General features: G+C 46.0%; 1 protein-coding gene across 1 annotated transcript in view; it reads right to left on the bottom strand.

Annotated features, from left to right (window-relative positions):
* AHR (aryl hydrocarbon receptor) overlaps positions 1-22585 on the bottom strand; it is a 291464-nt gene that overhangs the window by 253036 nt on the left and 15843 nt on the right. Inside the window, exon 2 of the mRNA XM_029589033.1 lies at positions 6024-6211. Coding sequence (XP_029444893.1) covers positions 6024-6211 — 188 coding nt within the window. The remainder of the gene's footprint in view (positions 1-6023; positions 6212-22585) is intronic.

The raw sequence follows: 22585 nt of genomic DNA, 5'->3' as shown, positions 1-22585 counted from the left end.
ACAGCTTGCCCAGCAGAGGTCTGTCAGCAGCAGTACCAGACTTAGAGTCATCTCTAACTCCAGAGCCATGCCGAATTCCTCTGAAACCTAGATGTTTCACCTCCAAAATGACTGGATGACAACAGAACACCGGCTATGGCGGCGTAGAGAGGTGTGTGTCCAAATGGTGGAGTTGAGTCGTGGAGCTTCTGATTGGTGTGTGCAGGGAGCCAAATCTCTGCCTGCTTCGCTTTCCTCTACAATCTCTACTAAGGGACTTTTCCTAAAGAGGTACTGTTTACTCCTCTGGTAAAAACCTCTAATATTACTCTGGATGTTATCTGGCAAGCTATAACTTATCTTTCTACTGAAATTGCTCAGTTTGTTACACAGCAATCGGGCCGATACAGTAAAGTCCGCGGGAGCCCTGCTCTCCTGGCGCGCGCACAGGCCACTCTCCTCAGCGCACGATTCACTATTCAAATTAGGCCCGGTGGACCAGAGCAGCGGCTGTCAGCAGGTTTGACAGCCAACACTCAATTTTGCTGGCATTGGTTCTTGAGCCCGCGGACAGCCACGGGCTCGGAAACCGGACGCTGGCAAAATTGAGCATCCAGTTTTCGACCCGACAGCCGCGGGCCGACTTCAAATTTTTTTTATTTTTTTTTTACACTTTTGGAAACTTTCAGGACCTCCGACTTAATATCGGCATGATATTAAGTCGGAGGGTGCACAAAAAAAAAGCAGTTTTTACTGCTTTTCTGTGCATTTTCCCGGTGCCCGAAGAAATTAGCGCCTACCTTTGGGTAGGCGCTAATTTCTGAAAGCAAAATGTGCGGCTTGGCTGCACATTTTGTCTTCTGAATCACGCGGGAATACCTAATAGGGCCATCAACATGCATTTGCATGTTGCGGGCGCTATTAGGTTCGGGGGGTTGGACACGCGTTTTCGGCCCCTTACTGAATAAGGGGTAATGCTAGTGCGTCGAAAACGCGCGTCCAATAGAGGGTTAACAGTGAGCTCCAGAGCGCACTGTACTGTATCGCCCGATGGGTGATTTATCTGGTTCAATTCAAGCTTCACATTCTCAAATGCTTGAAATCTCATCGAGACTGGATTCCTGGGAGACCAAGGGGACAAAAATCTGTCGAAGTTGTTTCCTCTGGGCATTTATATCTACAAAATCAGATTGAAAATCTTGAAAATGTTGCTCGTCGTCAGAATATCAGGATTATTACTTTTCCAAAGAAGAAGTTGATTATCCCTATAGATATGTTATGCAAATACTTTATGGAAATGTATCTATTTCAGAATCTCTGCTCCCTCCTATCTCAAAAACTTATTATATCCCGGTGAATCGGAAAGATATGCAAGTGAGAGATGATTCCGTCGCTGATGGTCCATTAGATTCCTCACATCTTTCTTCACTCCTAGAAAGATCGGTAGATGAAGACATTCTAACCTCAACTTTACATGTCACTTCTGCTCTAGACTCTGATCGGGATTTTATATTGAAGTTGTTTTTCCGTAAGAGAGATACTCCCTTTTTAGGGCTTAAAATCCATATGTTTCCAGATGTTACTGAAGTTACTCAGTCTAAGAGGAAACGTTTTTTACATAAGAAGATAAGAAATTGCCATGTTGGGTCAGACCAAGGGTCCATCAAGCCCAGCATCCTGTTTCCAACAGAGGCCAAACCAGGCCATAAGAACCTGGCAATTACCCAAACACCAAGAAGATCCCATGCTACTGATGCAATTAATAGTAGTGGATATTAATTGCATCAGTAGCAAGTTTACCTAAGTAAACTTGATTAATAGCAGTTAATGGACTTCTCCTCCAAGAACTTATCCAAACCTTTTTTGAACCCAGCTACCACACACCACATCCTCTGGCAACAAATTCCAGAGCTTATCTGTGCATTGAGTGAAAATTTTTTCCAATTATTCTTAAATGTACTACTTGTTAACTTCCTGGAATGCCCCCTAGTCCTTCTATTATCGGAAAGTGTAAATAACCGATTCACATCTACCTGTTCTAGATCTCTTATGATCTTAAAGACCTCTATCATATCCCCCTTCAGTCGTCTCTTCTCCAAGCAGAACAGCCCTAATCTCTTCAGCCTCTCATAGGGGAGCTATTCCATCCCCTTTATCATTTTGGTTGCCCTTCTCTGTACCTTCTCCAAAGCAATTTTTTTTTTTTTTTAATTTAATATTTATTGAATTTTTTAATTCATGACCAAACAATGTCATCTTACAATACGGATGTCAACATACAATACTTTCACTAATCATTTCCAAATTTATTCATATATTTTAAAAAGAAAAAATCACGACTGAACTTTCACATTATACAAGTCATTTAAACATCCTATTACCATGAAATAGCAAGACACTTGAAAACTTTTAGATTGAGCTTATTTAAGGAAATAAGACAAAAAAAAAAAAAAGAGAACTGGATTAATTACCCCTGTATTTATCATTCTGCGAATGCTCTTAATACTCTTAGTCCACCACTATTTCCCCAATCACATTCTTAGCTTCTAGGAACTTCTTTAAATCAGATGGTTCATAATAAACATAATTTACATTATTTAATTTTAACATACATTTACTGGGATAACGTATTATCATTTGGGCTCCCACTTTATCTACCAAACACTTCAAAGCTAAGAATTATTTTTTTCTATTTTGAGTCACTTTTGTTACATCTGGGAACATCCAGATTTGCTGATCATAATACTTAACAGTCCGGTTCTTCATATATAATGTAAACACCATATCCCTATCTGAGGGAAATATAAATTTCACCAGGACTGTACCCCTCTTTTGGACTCTCTCTTCATTTGATGTTTCAAGTAATTCAGTTCACACTCAAAAAATCCCCTTTTTTGGTTTATTTTTCATAAGATAATTGAACATTTAATAGCTCAAAATCTGTGAGTCTTATCATTAAACCGGCATTATTCATGCAGGAGGTCGGCGGATCTAGTGTCTGACCCAAACCAACCTCGCTGCTACAAACTGAGAAAAATTTTTTAAAGAGACGGAGGGCAGGTTTCATATATATGAGTTTCAAACCCCAACCAGGGTGTACTCAATTTTGTATATATATAATCATTAACCAAAACCACCACCGTCCGATTTTTTTTAGAAAACTCTGTGCAACCAGTACAAATTAAATCTTCATGTCAAGTAATTCAGTGACATTAAGTGGCTCCTGAAGTTCTTCTTGCTCTCTCTTGATCTTCTATCCATAAGAAAATATATTCTTGCCAGAGGTGGAATAGAATCCATAGGCATCTTCAGTATTTTATTCATATATTGTTTAAATTGTTCCTGTACTGAGATACCCCCAATCTGAGGGAAATTAATCAACCTCAGATTTAGATATCTTAGTTCATTTTCAATTTTCTCAATCTTTTTTTTCTGTGCCAAATCCCCCATGATTAATCCAGCTTGTATTTTTTCCCAACTTTTGCACTTTCTGATCTAGATCTTTCATTTGAGTCTTCTGGGACTCATTTAGTTGTTCCAATTTTAACATTCTTTGGTTCACATCTGTAACAACGCTTGTCAAGGTTGATATAGATTTTTCTAATGTCATTATTGCTGTCCAGACATTATCAAGCGTTATTACCAATGGCTTTTCAAGTTTTTGGGGAGTAATGGTGTCTAAGTCTAAAACTCTGACATCCTTCACAATTTTGGGTGTGCCAGAGTCTTCACCATCACTCTGTTTATAAAGTTCTACTCCTCCTCTCTCTTGTAGAACCTTATCCCCTGATGTTAAAGGGGTTGTTTCGAGAAACTTAGGTGTAAACATTTTCTCTCCTAGGGGAGGTGAAGGAGTATTCGGGGCTCCCAGTCTCAAAGATCTAACTGCTTGGGCAGCGCGCCAGCGTCGGCTGCGCGCCACGGGGGGGGGGGGGGGGGGGTCGGGTTTTAAGGCCACTTCACCGACTCCACCCGATGTAAGGTCCCAGAAGTCCTTGGTAGCGCCGTTGAAGCAGGTAAATCCCTTGCCACCGGTATCAGAAGGAGAAAATAGCTGGTAAAATGTTCTCCTTAACCTCCACCTCACCGTTCTGGCCGCAGGGGTGGGGGGGGGGGTCGGGTTTTAAGGCCACTTCACCGACTCCACCCGATGACGTCAGGCCCCGAAGTCCTTGGTAGCGCCGTTGAAGCAGGTAAATTCCTTGCCACCGGTATCAGAAGGAGAAAATAGGTGGTAAAATGTTCTCCTTCACCTCTACCTCCACAATTATATCTTTTTAGAGATGCGGCGACCAGAACTGTACACGGTATTCAAGGTGCGGTCTCACCATGGAGCGATACAGAGGCATTATGGTGCCATGCTGATTTTAATGCTAGTTAGTACAAAAGGCCCATAAATCAAGTCAAAAGTAAATTAGATAACATTTTTAGAGGAAGACAATATTGTTGAGTAAGATCATATAGCAACCCACTAGGGAAATGTGCCAATACAGCAATTCTGAGCTGATCTCCAAATTTGGAATTGGAAGTTTTGTTTTTTTTCATTGCTGCAGAATTAGCAACAGATGCAGATTGCTTTTTTGCCTTCCCCCACAATTACCATGTAGGTAGAGATGTTAAGCAATCAAAAGAACACTGGACTCAAACCTCTGGCATTCTTTCAACCTAAACAACCATCCATGTAATTCAATAACCTTGCCTCTAAATATTTGCATACTATGCATCGGAAGGACCAGAATTTCTGTTTCAAAAGAAGCTACCATATTCTTTAAATAAAAAGCCTACACAGGATATGGCATTAATGTTTCCTTGGTGATAAAATAAACATAATTCCAGTTACAAATTCGTGTAAAAACGCTCAAAACTGACAGAACTAATATTTTATTAAAACATTTGATTCAGCTTTCTTGATGCCTCTTTGGAACTAAAAGTGCAAATTGAGAACTAAGCTGTGGATGACAACCATAGTGTACAGAAATTATTTGGCTGGACTGAAGCAATACATTTTATGTTTTACACGAAAGGCTAATTCATAGGAAAACTAATACACTGCTGGAAGTGAAAAGTTCAACAGAACTTTTATCAAGTCATTTTTTGGAAGGAAGTCATCTCCACAAAATATTTGGCAATCCCAGGAAATAAAATCTGGAAGACTCACTAAAAAAAGAAAATGTTCCAATTTCTGAACTTTCAAAGGATAAAATTGCTAAGCAAATCCATTTGTGAACTGAATATAAAATGCCAAAGCCAATATGAACAGGATTTTGTTTCTTTAACAGCCATGCAATAAAGAATCAGCATCCAATATGATGAAAAACCTGGTTAAAGGCCACAGTTTAGGATTACAACAAAAATCAAGGCAACACTATCATCAGCGGTGGAAAATTCCAGGTACCTAAAATTTGCTAGCATTTGCAGTCTGTGACAACATGCTACCTCTCACAACACTAGGCCATGAAGAATAACCCCCAATACAACTTCCTCTGCAGACAGGCCCCCCCTAGTTAAGCAAGGGGATGGTAGAAAGCGAAAGACTGGAGGAAGGGAAAATGTAAGGCTTGGGGTGGGAAAAGGGCAGTCACCCACTTAGCAAAAGAAAAAAAAAATACAGTGCAAATGCAGCCAAACAAAAAATGCACACAAAAAAATTAAAAACTGGAAATTGTACAAGGGAAAAAATGATGTACTCCCCAGTTACAAAGATTTTGGCTACCACTCAAGTTTTCTGAATATACGTTCTCCCTGTTTATCAGTACCACAAAAAAACAAGTTGGAAAGTGCTATATACCTAGGGGATGCATAGAAGTAACTACATTTTACCCAGCAGACTCGGCTGGATACAAATCCCTTCCGAGCCAGTCAGCTCCGTGTAAGCTGACCACAGACTCCATGGCCCTGGCTGCATTCCTGTTTCTGCCAGAACAGCAACCCCACACTTTACAGCAACCAAGTGAATCACAGGCAGATAAGTTCAAGTCAAAGCATTTTCTTGCAGAAAAGAACATCTTAAAAATAAATACATTCAGGAAATTCTAATCTCTTACCCTCAAAGAAGCCTTTGGCCCTCAGATAACTGACACTGAGCCTCAGCACTGACAGCTTGTCCAGTCTGGAGATGACATCCTGAGAGAAAGGTAACAGGCCAGCCAACCGATCCAACTCTGTATTCAGCCTGTCTCTATGTCTCTTTGATGGATTGGACTTGGCTCCTTCAGCTGAGAAAGATTTTACTCTGTGAACAAATATTCAAGTTTTATTAAAACAGTACATTAAAAGAGAAATACAACTCAGATCTGTTACACTTGGTCTAAAGCTAGCATTAATTTAGAGTAATTATTTTTTATTGCCCAGCAGCAGCAAGATTATCATCACTTTTGTACTAACTTATTGGAGGTGCGCGACATGATTAATATCCTTTTCCTATATCAACTTGTATGCTCAAAACAGGCAAAATACAAGTACCTACAAAATCCAGTTATCAGTCCTTCTGCACCAGGTGCAACTGCCTGAACATAAATGCAGTGCGGAATTATGAACTTCACTTACATAATTTTCCAACTGGTTGCTATATCAATAATCCATAATAATCAGCGAATACAGTTTACAAACTTGTGTATCAATTTTCAAATGCATTTGGTTGACTAAGTAAGGACTTAACTGGCTAAATTAAAGTCTCTGAATTTTATCCCAAGTGGTCTAAAAATTTAACCAGTCACAAAATGGGTGACACAAAATTATTCAAAATTGTTAAATCAGAACATGATTATTAGAAATTGCAAGAGGACACTGCAAAACTGGGAGACTGGGCATACAAATGAAATTTAATATGGACAAGTGCAAAGTGATGTAATTAGGGAAGAGTAACCCAAATTATAGCTACACAATGCAAGATTCCACATTAGGAGTCACCACTCAAGAAAAGGATCTAGGTGTCATCATTAAAAATATGTTGAAATCTTCTGCTCAGTGGGCAGCAGCAGCCAAGAAAGCAAATAGAATCATAGCGATTATTAGGAAAGCAATGGAGGGTAAAACACAGAATATCATAATGCAATCTCATCTTGAGTATTGTGTGATCTAGTCACATCATCTCCAAAAAAGATATAGCAGAATTAGAAAAGGCAGAGAAGGGTGACCAAAATGATAAAGGGAATGAAACAATTCTCCTATGAATAAAGGCTAAAGAGGTTAGGACTCTTCAGCTTGGAGAGGAGATGGCTGAGGGGGAAATATGATAGAGGTCTATAAAAATGAGTGGAATGGAATGAGTAAAAAATCAGTTGTTTACTCTTTCGAAAAGTACAAAGACCAGGAGACACACAATGAAGTTACTAGGTAATACATTTAAAAATAAGAGAAAATATTTTTTTTACTCAATGAATAATTAAGCTCTGGAATTCATTGTCAGAGGATGTGGTGAAAACTTTAGTGTATCTGCGTTTAAAAAAAACAACAAAGTTTGGAGAAGATCCTGGAGGAAAGCCCATTAACCATTATTAAAGCAGAGTTGCAGAAATCCACTGCTTATTCTTGGGATCCGCAGCTTGGAATCTATCAACCCACTGGGATCCTGCCAGGTTTTTGTGACCTGGCTTGGCCACAGTTGGAAACAGGTTATTGGGCTTGATGGACCCTTGGTCTGATCCAGTATAGCAAGTCTTGTGTGCTTATGTACTTAACCCAGGGATGGGGTTAGAGAAAATGGTCCCCAATCTGGGCTTAGAGGTACCACCCTAGGGAGTCTGGTTTACAAGATATCCACAAGGAATGTTCACAAGAAATGGTTGCATGCACCACCACTGTATGCAGACAATTTTTTAGGCTCGGAAGAAAAATAGGGAACATTGGAAGGGTAAATTGGACGGCAATTGTTTTTTAAACTCGGATGAGAGGAAGGGATTCTGACAAGATTTAGCCTGTGAGCACCAATTTTTTGGGCTGACTAAAATGGCAGTCATGTTTGTACAATTTAAAAACTTAGACTGCCACATTTTAGCCAGCTAGATTTAAACTCATTTAGCCAAAAACCTAGGCTCCTAGGTTTGGCTGAAAATATGCTTTTCTTAGGTTCTTATGGCCTGGTTTGGCCTCTGTTGGAAACAGGATGCTGGGCTTGATAGACCCTTGGTCTGACCCAGCATGGCAATTTCTTATGTTCTTAGCCAGTGAAACTCTGTCCAGCTAAATTTGGTGCTCTGGCCTTTTTTGAAAATTGACCCATACATAACCAAAGAGTATCCTAACAAAAAATGCTTTATATATGTTCAACAACATTGTTATCTTTGCAATGAAAAGAAATGATATGCAAGATCTTAAAATTTATACCTCCTGGCTAAAATAATATTTCAGTTTATTTTAATGCAAGCTGTATAAATAAGCATGGCCAGAAGTTAACAGCCTATTCTGATACCATTTTAAAGCAACCCTGCACAAGGGGCAGAAGTTATTTACCCGCCATTTCTTCTTCCAAATGTGGAAATCCCTTATATAAAACAAGGTTTCTCTTCATGACATTTTCCATCTAGATTCTGCGGGAATCACACCCCAAAGGGATGGATTTGCTTAGGATTAAATGTGTACTCAAAAAGGGAAACAGATGACAAACAAAGGTGCTGAAGTAAGTTTAGAGAATAAAATTTTCCATTTATACAACTCAAATATGTTTGAAATTATGCCATTCAGAACTAACTATTGGACACTTTTACTAACTGCTTAAAATTAGAAAGGAGAAAGGATAGTTAGCGTCATGGCTATGCTATTGAATATACGCCAATAAGAGCAAGTTTGCTTACCGTAAACTGTGTTTTCCATAGATAGCAGATGAATTAGCCATGCTGTCTGGGATGTTCTCCATGGCCCTAGGTGGCAGAGCTCTCAAAGATCACTGAGCTTTGTCAGTGAGGTGCGCCTGCTTGTATCTTCCCGCGCTTTCCAGAGTCTCCTCAGTCCATGTCCAAGCAAGATGAGATGCAATACTAGAACTGTCGGGGAGGTGGGAGGGTCAGCATGGCTAATTCATCTGCTATCTATGGAAAACACAGTTTACGAAAAGCAAATTTGCTCTTTTCCCGTAGATAAGCAGCATGAATTAGCCATGCTGTCTAGGAGTCCCAGCTGAAGTATTGAGCGCAAATTTCCCATATCATGTGCTCATGTTGAAGCGAAGTAGCATGCTCAAGACAGTAGACAATAGGCGGACAGTCCTTATGTGCTGTTGTCGTGTTCAAGATGTGCTCAACTTGAGATTTGTCCTTCCCATGCGTGCGTCATCAGCAGTCTGCCTGTCTAAATAGTAGTGGGATGTGAATATATGTAGCGAGGACCATGTGGCTGCTTTGCAAATGTCCAGAAGAGGTACTTCATGGAGATGAGCTATTGAAGCAGCCACAGCACGGACCTGGTGCATCTTAGGGGTGGCGGACAGGGTCTCTGATCGCTTTTAATAGCAGAATTGAATGCAGTTCGAGATCCAGGACGAGTGTTCTCTTGGATACAGGGAGTCCTGGGGCATTTGGGTTAAAGGAGACAAAGAGCTGGGAGGCTCTGTGGTCAGAATGAGTGCAACATTTATAATAAGCGAGTGCTAGTTTACAATCCAGCATGTGGAGTCTATGCTCGCTTTCGTTGACATGAGGCTTTGGGTAAAAAGTCGGTAGGGCGATGGATTGGTTGATGTGGAAAGCTGAAATCACTTTTGGGAGGAAGACGGGATGCGTACGCAGCCTAACCTTGTCATGGTAAAACTCCAGGTAGGGTGGGTAGTGCACCAGGGCTAGTAGCTCACTGACGCGCCTTGCGGAGGTGAGGGCTAGTAAAGAGCACCTTCCAGGAGAGGAACCTGGGATGACAAGTGTCCAATGGTTCAAAGGGTGGTAGCATTAATTGCTCCAGTATTATGTTTATATCCCACAGGACTGGAGGTTTTCGGGCCAGAGGCTGGAGACATAGGACCCCCCTTCATGAATCTGGAGACAAGCAGGTGGCAAGAGATTGGCTCCTCATTGAGGGGAGAGTAGTAGGCTGCTGTGGCACTGAGGTGAACTTGAAACGAAGCTGTGGCCAGTCCTTTCTGGTAAAACAGATTGAGATAGTCCAGGAGACGTTCCGGTGGGCAGGTGAACGGGTCTGCGTCATTATGCGAGCACCAGGAGGCACAGCATGCCCATTTCCTCTGGTAGTGGAGTCTAGTAGAGGGCTTTCTGGATGAGACTAGAATATCCTGAAGCTGAGAAGAAAGGTTCAGGTGTTGGAATACAAGCCTTTCAACCTCCAAGCAGTGAGATTCAGAGATGAGTGAAGTGGGTGAAGCGGAGAACCTCCTTCTTGGGTGCCCAGGGGGATCGGGTGGTTCACAGATAGTTGAACTAGGTAGGTGTACCCCAGCTGCCGTGCCCACGCTGGGGCGATGAGAATTAGGTCCGCGTTGTCTGCGATGCACCTCTGGACTGTGTGAGAGATGAGAGGTATTGGAGGAAAAGCGTAGAGTAGGCCCTCCATCCAATCTATGAGGAACGCGTCCTGCTCTGGTCAGTGTGCACTGCGGTACACAGAGTAGAACAGCTCCACTTTCCTGTTCTGTTGCAAAGAGGTTGATTCGGGGAAGACCCCAAGTGCAAAATATTCGATTGGCCACTTCCCGATGGAGTTCCCACTCATGGGGGTGAAATATCCTGCTCAATTTGTCGGCCTGTTGTTGATTCTGGATAGGTAAGTGGCCTGGAGGGAGATGGATCTGCTCTCTGCCCATTCCAGGATCCCGACAGCTTCTCTGCAGAGGTTCCAGGAACCTGACCCTCCTTATTTGTTGATGTAGAACATGGTGACTTGGTTGTCTGTGTGGACCATGACAGTCTTTCCGCGGAGGGTCTGCTCGAAGGCCAAGTGCGTTTCGGATGGCCCGAAGTTCCAGGTGGTTTATTTGTTGTGCTCGTTCCCAGGTGGACCACAGGCCTTGAGTCTGTAGTTGGGCGAGAGGGGCACCCCCCACCGCTTAGTGGAAGCATCCGTGGTGAGTACTGTGTGATGTAGAGGGGGCCGGAGAGGCAAACCAGACGTTAGCACCGATGGTGTTAGGCACCACTCCAAATCCCTTTTCATGCCGGACGTAAGTGTGACAGGAGTGGAGAGAGGATGGAAGAATTGGCTCCATTGGGACTTCAGGCCCCCATTGCAAACCGCATATGTAGACGCACGTGAGGTACAATAGACTAAAGTTGCCATGTGACCGAAAATGGTGAGGATTTGGCAGGCCGGGGCAGTGGTGGCCGCTTGGAGGCAACCAGCAAGTGTTGTCAGAGCAAGCATCTGGGATTACGGAAGGAAGGCTCTGTCCTGAATGGTGTCGATATGAGCCCCGATGAACTGCAAGATTTGAGTGGGTTGCAGATTTGATTTCTCGCAGTTGACAAGGAGGCCTAGATTGTTCAGGCAAGATATGGTTCAGAAAAGATTGGTTCAGAGAGTGGACTGGTTGGGAGCCACCAACAGCCAGTCGTCCAGGTAGGGAAACATCTAGATCCCCTGTCGCCGAAGGTGAGCCACCACTACTGCTAGGCATTTGGTGAAAACTCTGGGGGCGGAGAAAAGGCCGAATGGGAGAACCTTGTACTGGAAGTGGCGACAGTTGACAACGAAACATAGGTATTGCCAAGATGAAGGATGAATCGGTATATGAGCATACATATCTTTCAGATCCAGTGAGCACATCCAATCTCTGGGCCGAAGAAAGGGGAGGATGGATTTGAGGGATGTCTTCTTGAATTTTTCCCTCGTCAGGTACTTGTTGAGAGAACGTAGGTCCAGGATAAGCCAGAGGCCACCTTATTTCTTGGGAATGAGGAAGTATTGGGAATAAAAGCCCTGATGGAGCTGCGAGGAGGGCAGCTCTCGAATGCACCGCTGCTGGAGTAGATGGTTGATCTCCTGTAGCAGAGGTTCGCATTGAGATGTTTTTAGCGAACCAGGTGCGGTAAGGATGGAAGAGAAAGGAAGTTGAGGGAGTATCCTTCCCATATGATTTGCAAGACCCAAAGGTCAGATGTGATGTTTTCCCAGGCCATAGGAAATTGGGAGACCCTGCCTCCTACTAAAGTTGATGGTAGTGGTGGGGACAAAGTCCCTGAAAATATTGAGGGGCTTTAGGGGGATGGGAATCCACTGACGAGTGAGGCTGCTGAGGGGGCCAGGAACGCTGCCACGATCCCTGCTGCTATGAAGGGCTGTTGGCGATTTGGCTGGTATGACGGGGGCCGGTAAGATGGGTAAGGCCAATATGCACGATGTGGGTAAAGTGATTTTCTGTAGGAGGAAAAAGGAGCGCCTTGATGAAGCTGTGTCGGAGGGGGCAGTCAGAAATATGACAGCCACCTTCTGTTTTCCGAGTTGTGTGACCGTTTCTGTCAACTTGTCCCACAAAAGATTGTTCGGGAGACAAGGAAGGTCCGCCAGCTTTTCGTGAACGTCATCATGAATGGCGCTCGCTCGTAATCACGCCAAGCGTTGAGCCACAATAGCGCTGGATTTTGCAGAGGTGTCGAATCCCTCATATACAGAACAAAGGTGGTGTCATAATCCCTCCTCCATGTCGTGGAACTCCTGTGGGAGTCGATTGTCTGGGGACGCGTCCTACAACAGGGGTTTTAGAGACTGGAGACAATTGTAAAGATACTGCATGACATAAAATTGGTGCTGCTGGATCTTGGCGTTCAGCATGCCAGACTGGAATGTCTTTTTACCAAAGTCATCCAGGTACTTGCAGTCCTTGCCGGGGGGGGGGGGGGGGGGGGGGGGTAAAATTTGAACGTAGTCTAGACTTCTTTGCTCTCTGCATCGCGGATTCAACCACGACCAAGGCATGAGGGAGATAGACCATGGAATAAAATGGTGATTGACGCATACGGAATTTGAGATCTGTTTTGTGGGAAGTTGGCTGTCCCGAAAAGGGGGATTCCCAGGCCTTGGTCATCACAGTATCTAGACAGTGTGGGAAGGTAAGGCCATAGGCTCCACAGGAGTGTCAAAAATCCTGAGGATCCCCCATCATCTCTTGTCTAGGGTCAGGGACTTTCCGGGTTTCCACCTCAAGGCGTTGTCGCACCTTTTCCAGGAATTTAGAATAGGAAAGATCCTCTGGCGGAGAGACAGGCTCAGGTGGTATCTCAGCAGGATCTGAGGGGTACCCTGTGGAGGAGCCCAGTACTTTTCCAGCGCTGATGCAGGGGCCCTTTGGAAATGTCAGCGTGGGGGAAGGAATCTCGACGGACTGAATCGTGCACCATGGCATGCAGCCATGCCACCAGCAGATAGCGTAGTGAGTCGGGAGAGCCCTCACGAGGGAGAGGTACGGGACCGCGTCGCAACATTACCAAAAGTATCAATTGACTCATACTCTACCTGAAAGTGTCAAACAGCCTCTTCCAAGTCCAAAAGAGGATGAAGAGAGAAAGATTCACCTGAGTCAGAGCGAATGAAAGGATTGAGATCTTTTATACAGTTATGTATAGAATGGATGGTGTGCTATGCGGGTCACTAGCATGTCCTTTCTTACCAAAGTAGTTTAGAAAACAATGGTTTTTGCCAGGTGGAGAGAGTGCGCAATCTAGTTTTCTTAGCCTTTTTAAGTGGCAATTCCACTAATACAGATTCTTGAGGGAGCTGAAATACTCTGTGTACCCAGGAGATTTCTGAATTTTAAATCCTATTTTTTGGCAGTGGTGATTCAAGAGATGGCGTTTTCCCACATTTTCATTTGGAGATTATCAAGGATAGCATGGGTTTGTAAGGCTACTGGTTCAGAGAGAATGTCCAAGATATGAAACAGTCCCATGAATACAGATGTTGAGCCTTCACCAGCTTTTCAAAAGTAAGAGGTCCTTCGGTGGAGAACTATGATCCAGAGGAACTGGGGATGAATCTGATGGAATACCAGTAGAACTATATGGGGACTCCCTTAGGGACAGCTCCTCTGATGAATATGCCAATGGCACCTAAGGTGATAAAAGGTACATAGATCTTCGCAAAATGGAATTCAACAGAAGCTTCTAAAAGGTCCAAGGAAGAAGAGAACTCCTCATGCCTCACCATGAGACTGATGGAGCAAAGGTTTCCATCCTGCAGTGGGCATTCCAGGTCATCCAACTCCTCCCTTCTGACTGAGGGAGCGTCAGTAACCCCAAATAGAAGTACCAAGTTATACTACAGCGGTACCAAAACATAGCTATTAAACTCTGAAGCTTCCCCAGAGCAGTCTTTACTACCCACTCTTGGAGACTGACACGCATGGAAAGACCAAGAAGGCATTGGAACAAAGCAATGGCAACCTCTAGGGACCACCCGTTGAGTAGGTGGACCCTTGGACCGAGGGGGAGTTGATGCTACCTGTGGGGCTCCTCCCCACAAGTCACAAGGCAACTGCTCCTCCCCACAAGTCACAAGGCAACTGCTAACCCGTATTTGTTTATTCTCGAGGTTCGCTTTCCGGGGTCCTCCTACTCTGGGGCAGCTGTGGTCGGGATGGTCGGGATGCTGAGTCCATCTGTCTACACTAAGGAAAATGAAATTATCAGGTAAGTCATTTCTCCATTTCCTAGCATGTAGCCAAATGGACTCAGGACCAGTGGGATGTACAAAAGCTACTCCCGGACAGGGCGGAAGGCTGCCCGTGGCCCACTTAGTACTGCCCTTGCGAAGGCTGTGTCTTCTCGGGCCTGAACATCCAGGCAATAGAACCTGGAGAAGGTGTGTAGGGAGAATCATGTCGCCGCCCGACAGATCTTGGCTGGCAATAGCAGTTTGGTTTCTGCCCAAGATACTGCCTGGGCCCTAGTAGAATGAGCCTTAACCTGCAGTGGTAAAGGCTTTCCTGCCTCTATGTAGGCTGCCTTGATTACTTCCTTGATCCAGTGGGCTATGGTTGCCTGCAAGGCCGCTTCTCCTTGTTTCTTCCCACTGTGAAGAACAAACAGGTGATCCGTTTTGCTCAACGGTTCCGATCTTTCCAGGTATCGCACCAGGAGTCTGCTGATATTTAGATGGCGAAGAAGGCGGGAGTCTTCAGAGCCCTTATGTTCATCCCGAGAGGGTAGGGAGATGGCCTCGTTCAAATGAAACTCTGAAATCACTTTAGGTGGGAAGGAGGGGACAGTGCGCAGCTGCATGGAACCTAAGGAATGGTTCCCGACAGGATAGTGCTTGTAGTTCGGAGATGCGACGAGCTGAAATATTGCCACCAGGAATACCGTCTTCAATGTTAAGAGGCGTAGTGACAGACCACGCGCTGGTCTGAAGGAAGCCCCTGCTAGGAAGTCTAATACCATATTGAGGTTCCATAAGGGCACCGGCCACTTTAGGGGTGGCCGAAGTTGCTTAACCCCTTTTAGGAAATGAGTCAAATCCGGATGAGTTACTGAAGCAGGAGAGAGGGCGGCTACTTGGACCTTGAGGGAGTTGAGTGACAACCCCTTCTTCGTATCGTCCTGTAGAAACTCCAGAATCATGGGGATCATGGCCGTCTGCAGGAGTATCTCTCAGTCCTTGCACCAGGCTTCAAATATTCTCCAGATCCGTATGTATGCCAGGGATGTTGAGAACTTGCACGCTTGGAGCAGGGTGTCAATCACAGGCTTTGAGTAACGCGCTTCTTCAGGCAAGTCCTCTCAAGGGCCAGACCGTGAGAGAGAATTGAGATGGATCTTCCTGAAGAATCAAGCCCTGCTGGAGAAGGTCCCTGTGTGGAGGTAGACACAGAGGGCTCCCCGCAAGGAGTCTATGCATGTCTGCGTACCATGGGTGTCTTGGCCAATCCGGGGCCACTAGTAGGACTAGTCCCCTGTGGTGTTCTATCTTGCGAATGACCTTGACCAGTAGTGGCCATGGGGTGAAGGCATACAGTAAGTCCTCCGGCCTGGTCTGAACGAGAGCATCGATCCCTTGGGAGTGTGGCTCTCATCTGCGGCTGAAGAACCTGGGGACTTGGGCACTGAGATAGGTGGCCAGTAGGTCCATGGCTGGGAGGCCCCAGCAATTTACTATCAGCTGGAAGGCTGTGGTCGACAGTGTCCATTCCCCTGGGTCCAGGCTCTCTCTGCCGAGGAAGTTTGCTGAGACGTTGTCTTTTCCTGCAATGTTGGAGGCCAAGAACCCTTGAAGGTTTATCTCCGCCCATGCCATGAGAGGATCTATCTTCAGAGACACCTGCTGGCTCCTGGTTCCTCCCTGGCGGTTGATGTACGCAACTGTTGTAGTATTGTCCGACATTACTCGAACCGCTTTGCCTCGGAGTTTGTGGCTGAATGGCAGGCACACTAGTCTAACAGCTCGAGCTTCCAAGCGGTTTATGTTCCATCCCGCCTCTTCCTTGCTCCATTGTCCCTGGGCCGTCAGCTCCTGAAGTGGGCTTCCCTACCCTCACAGGCTTGCATCCGTGGTGAGCAAGAACCAGTTTGGTGTGGATAGGCTTACTCCTCTGCTTAGGTGGTCTTCCTGTAGCCACCACTAAAGCTGAGAATGTATCTCTGCTGGCAGTTGGAGGCGAATTGAGTAATCCTGGGACAGTGAGTTCCAGCGTGACAGTAAGGAGGTCGCATGTGGGCCCTTGTCCACAGGACGACCTCCAGGGTTGCTGCCATTAGGCCGAGGACTTGAAGATAGTCCCATATCTTGGGGCATGCATTGGTCATCAATCGTCGTAATTGTTCCATCAGCTTCCTTCTCCTCAGGGGAGGGAGGAACACTGTTCTGTTTGGTGTCGAAACGGGCCCCCAGATACTCTAGAGACTGAGAGGGCTGCAGACTGCTCTTGTCCGTGTTCACGCCCCAACCTAGTTCCTGCAGTAGGTTCTTGACTCTGCTGGTCACCTGTCGGCTCTCCTCCTAAGACTTTGCCGTGATCAGCCAGTCGTCCAGGTAAGGGTGTACCAAGATCCCTTCCTTCCTCAGTGTTGTTGCCACGACCACTATAATTTTGGAGAATGTTCTGGAGGCGATTGCTAGGCCGAAGGTAGCGCTCGGAACTGGTAATGGTGACCCAGTATCGCAAAGCGTAGAAAACGCTGGTGATCTTGATGGACTGCAATGTGAAGGTAGGTTTCGGAGAGGTCCAGGGAAGTTAGGGACTCTCCTGGTTGTACTGCCATTATTACGGAGCAAAGAGTCTCCATGCGGAAGTGTAATATCCGCAGATGACGGTTGACATTCTTGAGATCCAAGATGGGTCAGAATGATCCTTCCTTCTTGGGAACGCCAAAATAGATGGAATAGCACCCCGTATTTTGTTGGGGCATAGAGACAGTTATTGCTCTCAGACTAAGTAGTTTTGCCAGAGTGGCTTCCATTGCCAGTCTCTTGGTATGGGAGTGGCAGGATGACATCATAAATTTGTCCCGAGGGATGGTGCGGAACTCCAGAGAGTAACCTTCTCGAATGATGTTTAGTACCCATTTGTCCGACGTAATCGACCCATCTTTGGTAGAAGTAAGTCGACCCCCCTATTTCCTCTTCCTGTGGATGGGTCGGCCCATTCTCATTGGGGAGCAAGGATGGAGCCTGCCCCCAGGCCTGTTCCTCTCTTGGTCTGTCAGTTCTGAAAAGGCTGGGACCTTCCGGAGGGACAAGGTGCCTGGAACTGCGAGTTCCTGTAGGGTCTAAAGCATTGCGAGCTTCTGCCCCTGGGTCTTCTGGAGTAGTAGCGCTGGGATCTTTTGCCCCCGTCTTCCAGTAGCCGAGGCACTGGAGATTCGCCCCACTTGCTGGCTAACTTCTCCAATTCGCTTCCGAATAAGAGAGATCTACTACCATCAGGCACTTAAAGAAAACTACATCTTGTGAGAAAAAGACACCAAAAAATAGTAAAAATGAACTGAGATGTTAAAAGAGAAAATCAGCGATGTGAAAACCCGCCCCCCCCCCCCCCCCCCCCCCGACGTCATGACGACCAGCCAGCGGCGACCTGATTAACAGCGCGATTCCACCAGGCATTTTTCTCCTTTGTGCTAACCTTTGTGCTCCTTCTAATATAATTATATTTATGTTTATGTTAATAATTTAACTTTTATTAATGTTATTTAGCTTTTTGCTTTGTTTAAAATTATTTCATTATTGACGTTTAAATGTATTAGACTAAGGAATTTTACTTCCTGCTTATTCTGTTTCATTGTAAACCGGTTTGATATGCATTTTATGCAGGAAAATCGGTATAAAAAAAACTAAAAATAAATAAATAAATAAATAAATAGATCCTTTAAAGGGCATTCTTGTGAGATTCGCTTTAGAGGTCGTGTCAGCAGACCAATTCCTCAGCCATAATTGTCTTCTGGCTGCCACTACCAAGGCTACGCCTCTGGCTGAGGTACGCACTAGATCTGAGCTTGCATCCGTCAGGAAAGCTGCTGCAGGTTCCATCGTCTCGCCAATATACGCTCAAGTTATTTGCCTCTCTCGATAGGAGCAAACAGGAAGCGATCTGCAGTGTCATTGCTGTTGTGTCGAAGGCCTGCTTAAGAATGGATTCCAATCGTCTATCCAGAGTATCCTTCATTGCAGCCCCTCCCTCAACGGGAATGGTTGTTCGCTTTGAGACAGCACAGACCATGGCGTCTACTTTCAGAAAACGCAAGCATTCATTGGTCGCTGGTTCCAGAGGGTATAAGGCTTCCTTCTTTAAAGCTGGCCTCTGGAGCATCCCACTCCAGGTCAATTAGTTCCTGGATGGCTTCCATCATTGGGAAGTAGCATGAGGCTTTATAAAGGGACACCAAGGTGAAGGTTCTTCTTTGGTTCCGCCATAGGATCCGTGCCTGGAATACCCAGAGTTTGGGAAACAAGGGCTGGTAATTCATCCCTGTGGGAAAAGTGAAGCATGGTTCAGTATGGTTCCAAGACTGGAGTGATTTCTCCTTCTTCCATGGAGCCTCCATCATCATCTGAGGTGTCTGGCTCCTTGTCGGGGAAACTCTTTGTTAGGCGAGGCATGTCTCGAGGCATCCGAATAGAGCCGGGAGGATTTTGTGCTTCCGGCAGGGGTTGAGCCCGGGATGTAGCTGGGACTGATTGCGCCTAAACGAAGGCTTGTAATCCTTGGAAAAATTCTAACCAAGAAAAGGTCGCTGGGTCCATGTTAATCCCAGGGGGAGTCGAAGTAGGGGCCCCTGAGGTGCCCTCTTGTGGAGAAGCATCTCGGGGCTGCATAGATCCGGTGAGCTATTATATGTAGTAGTTCTAGACCCATCTTCAGACAGTGAGGGACCAGGCTTTGGTGCCCCCTGGGCTTCTTCACAATGCTGACACAGGCAGGACTCCAGTTCAGGCTGCGCGGCTCTTATGTGGCAGGCTGTGCAAAGAGAGTGCTTTCTGGCCTTCTTAGATGCCGGTGCCATTGCTTCTATGCCTAGGCGCACAGGAATTGAGTTTCAATGCGCGTGTGTAGTTGTAAGCACTGTTGTGTGCGCAGTTATGTGCACGGAGTGCACCCGGTTGTGCACATGGCTCAGTTGTGTGTGCGTCTATATAAGGTGTGCACAAGTTAGGCGCATCGGCCGTCCACCCTGCCCCGCGTGTACCGCCAGTCGAGAAGGGAAGATGGCGCTGACGACCCCCGCGCGTAAGATGGCACCCCCCCAAGGGTCTCCGTGTGTGTGGACCCTTGCACCGTATCGTAGCCCAACTAAGGCTGCTCAACCCGATCGGTGCTCCCTTTCACCTCGCTGGAAGGAGGAATCGGTACAGCGATTTGAGCTCTGGAGACCAGAGACCTGAATTTAAAGATTTCTGCTTACCAATAGTATGCCGGACGGTCTCCAGCTGCGAGGGGAGAGGGATTTACCTTCACCGCCGCGCTCAGTTATGCACCCATTGCCTTTCAGCCACTCTGGGGGCTAAGTTCATGCCGAGAACCGGCTACTGGACCAAGGCACACCTCTGAGGGATATCTGAAATCACCTCAGGAATTCTCAACTGGGGGGAGGGACCCTTAGGTATCACCGCAGGAGAGCAGGGCTCGATCTTCTTTAAGGTAATTTTGTCTTCTTGCTGAAATTTTCCTAACACTGTGCTAGTGTGTGGGATAGTGTCCCCATCTGCTAGGAGATGGAGAGATACTGAGGTCACTGCAGGGCTATTTCTAGAGTGATGTCAGCTTTGAAATCTGACTCCGTCTCCCATCTGCTAGCAGAGGAACACATAACCCACTGGTCCTGAGTCCATCTGGTTACATGCTAGGAAATCCATTATTCATAACAGCCTGCGGGGGGGGGGGAATCCCCCCCCTACCAGCTCGCCATCCCCCAGCACAGGCTACTGTGCCGGCGGATTCGAGACCACCCCCGGACATACGCGTGTCCCGGGGCTTGTGCACGCCGCCGAGCCTATGCGCGGAGGGGCAGCTTTTCGGGGGTTATGCGCGTAACCCTTTGAAAATCTGCCCCATTGCTTTCCTCAACCACTTGTGGTCTTAAAAGATGGCGGCAATGTCCCCCTACTGATCCAAAACCCTATCCTCCTCTTCCCTGAGAAGGGAAAATACATACCTCATAGAATTGGCCAGTTTAAGGCTGGTGTCATATGTCACACACTGAGAAGATCCCATCTCCAACAATCAGAAGTAGAAGGGAGGGGTGCCTAAAAAGCACCCAGAAATATGAGATTCCCCCCTACAGATTTGTCTCCCAATTCTCCTCTGAGAGCTAAAGGAGATCATGCCCCAGAATTAAGGGTCACCAGCTCCTATCCCCTTAACAGCCTCCCTACTGAGAAGGCAAAGCTATCACCTCCTCTTGTCCTGCCAATTACCTAGGACTGTCCTGGCCAGAGGAGCGCTTTAGCATCTCTAACACTGCCAAGGCCAACCTGAAGTTCTTCCATTTGGGAACAAGAATAATGGGCAAGAATTGCTCAAGGAGAAATTAGGGATGTGAATCGTTTTTTGACGATTTAAAACAATCGTCAGATATATTTTAAATCGTCAAAAATAGTTAGAGCTGCGATACAATAGCAATTCCCCCGATTTATCATCAAAAAATCGTAAATCGGGGGAATACTATGTCATACGACCCGTATGACATAGTGAGGGCAAAAGTAGCGCCGGCGCCATTTTGAATATTGGCAATATGGCCCGAGTGCAGGAGGTCGCTCCCGGACCCCCGCTGGACTTTTGGCAAGTCTTGTGGGGGTCAGGAGGCCCCCCCAAGCTGGCCAAAAGTCCCTGGGGGTCCAGCGGGGGTCCGGGAGCGATCTCCTGCACTCGTGACGTCGGGTGACAGGAACCAAAATGGCGCCGGCGCTACCTTTACCCTGTCATATGGTAAGGGCAAAGGGCCACCAGCGCCATTTCTATTAACGCAGCCGTGGCCAGAGAGCGGGAGATTGCGCCGGGCCCCCCCCCCCCCCCCCCACTGGACCCCAGGTAATTTAAAACATTTTGGGGGGGTTCGGGAGGGTGGGGGATTTGTTTTAAAGGGTCGGGGTGGGTTTTAGGGTTGTTTTGGTGTGCCGGTTTTCCCGCCCTCCCCCGATTTACGATTATTTTAACAAAAATAACCATGATCAGATTTCCCTCCCCCCCAGCCAAAATCGATTGTTAAGATGATCGATCACACGATTCCCATCCCTAGGAGAAATCTAAAAAGGTTCTGTTCAAGCAGAACCTCCCTGGGATTTTTTTTTTTTTTTTTTAAACATTCTGCAGTCTGTCATTCTCAGCAATACAAGCTTAATTTGGTTTTACAAGCCCCTCTAACCAGGGATGGATTTAGGATTATGCTACTTTTAAGCAATTTTTCTATTTTACCCCCCCCCCCCCAAAAAAAAAAATCTCCTGTAAGGGCCTGTTACAGAGTAGCAGAAGGTTGTTCTCTGCTGAATGAGACTCAGCAGTGCTGGAAGGAAGCAAATCTTAGCCAGCCTACTGCCTCTAAACAACTGCTGCTCTAGGCAGAGGTATAATGGGTGCTTATTGACAAATCCAGGGTTGCTTCTATCAAACCTTTGTCTACAGCGGAAAAGAGCCAGTTCTACATGCTGTTCCCTCAATTGCTCCACTAGCAGAGAGAGAGAGAGAGAGAGAGAGAGAGAGAGAGGAGCTCCATCATGCTTGGAAGTCACCTGCTGCAATAACTCCATAGCAAACTGGAGCTAGGCAGACTCTGCCATTCCCAATTTTAAACATGGAGCTCCACCATGCAACTTCTCCATCTATCAGAAAGAAGAGAGAGGTAAAGAGTCTGGTATGCATAACATTTATCTAAATTATCTTTGAGTGGGGGTGGGGCTCAAAGCAGCAGAAAACAGATGCTAATCCTGTCAAAAATACGTACACTGAGCAGGCACTATTATACCATAGTTCTGTTGCTCACAAACCAGGCAGGACGCATTGGCTGACATGCTGAGAAGCCTCAAGTTACCTGTAGCACCTCACCTCCTTTCCAATGGAAAAACTGGAAGCCAGCAGAGGGAGGGAGGGAGGAAGAGGGAAGGGTTATCCACCTCCAAGCCCTTGACAGAATGCAATTAAAAGCAATAGTATCATAGAAGACTGGGAGGCAGTTCAGGGAAAAAGCTATGTTACAAGCCTTTTTTTTTTAATTATTATTATTTTTAGATCCTGCTCCACCAGGAA

This window comes from Rhinatrema bivittatum, chromosome 2, assembly GCF_901001135.1.
Source record: "Rhinatrema bivittatum chromosome 2, aRhiBiv1.1, whole genome shotgun sequence".
Lineage (NCBI taxonomy): Eukaryota > Metazoa > Chordata > Amphibia > Gymnophiona > Rhinatrematidae > Rhinatrema > Rhinatrema bivittatum.
This window is presented reverse-complemented; position numbering and strand designations above follow the sequence as displayed.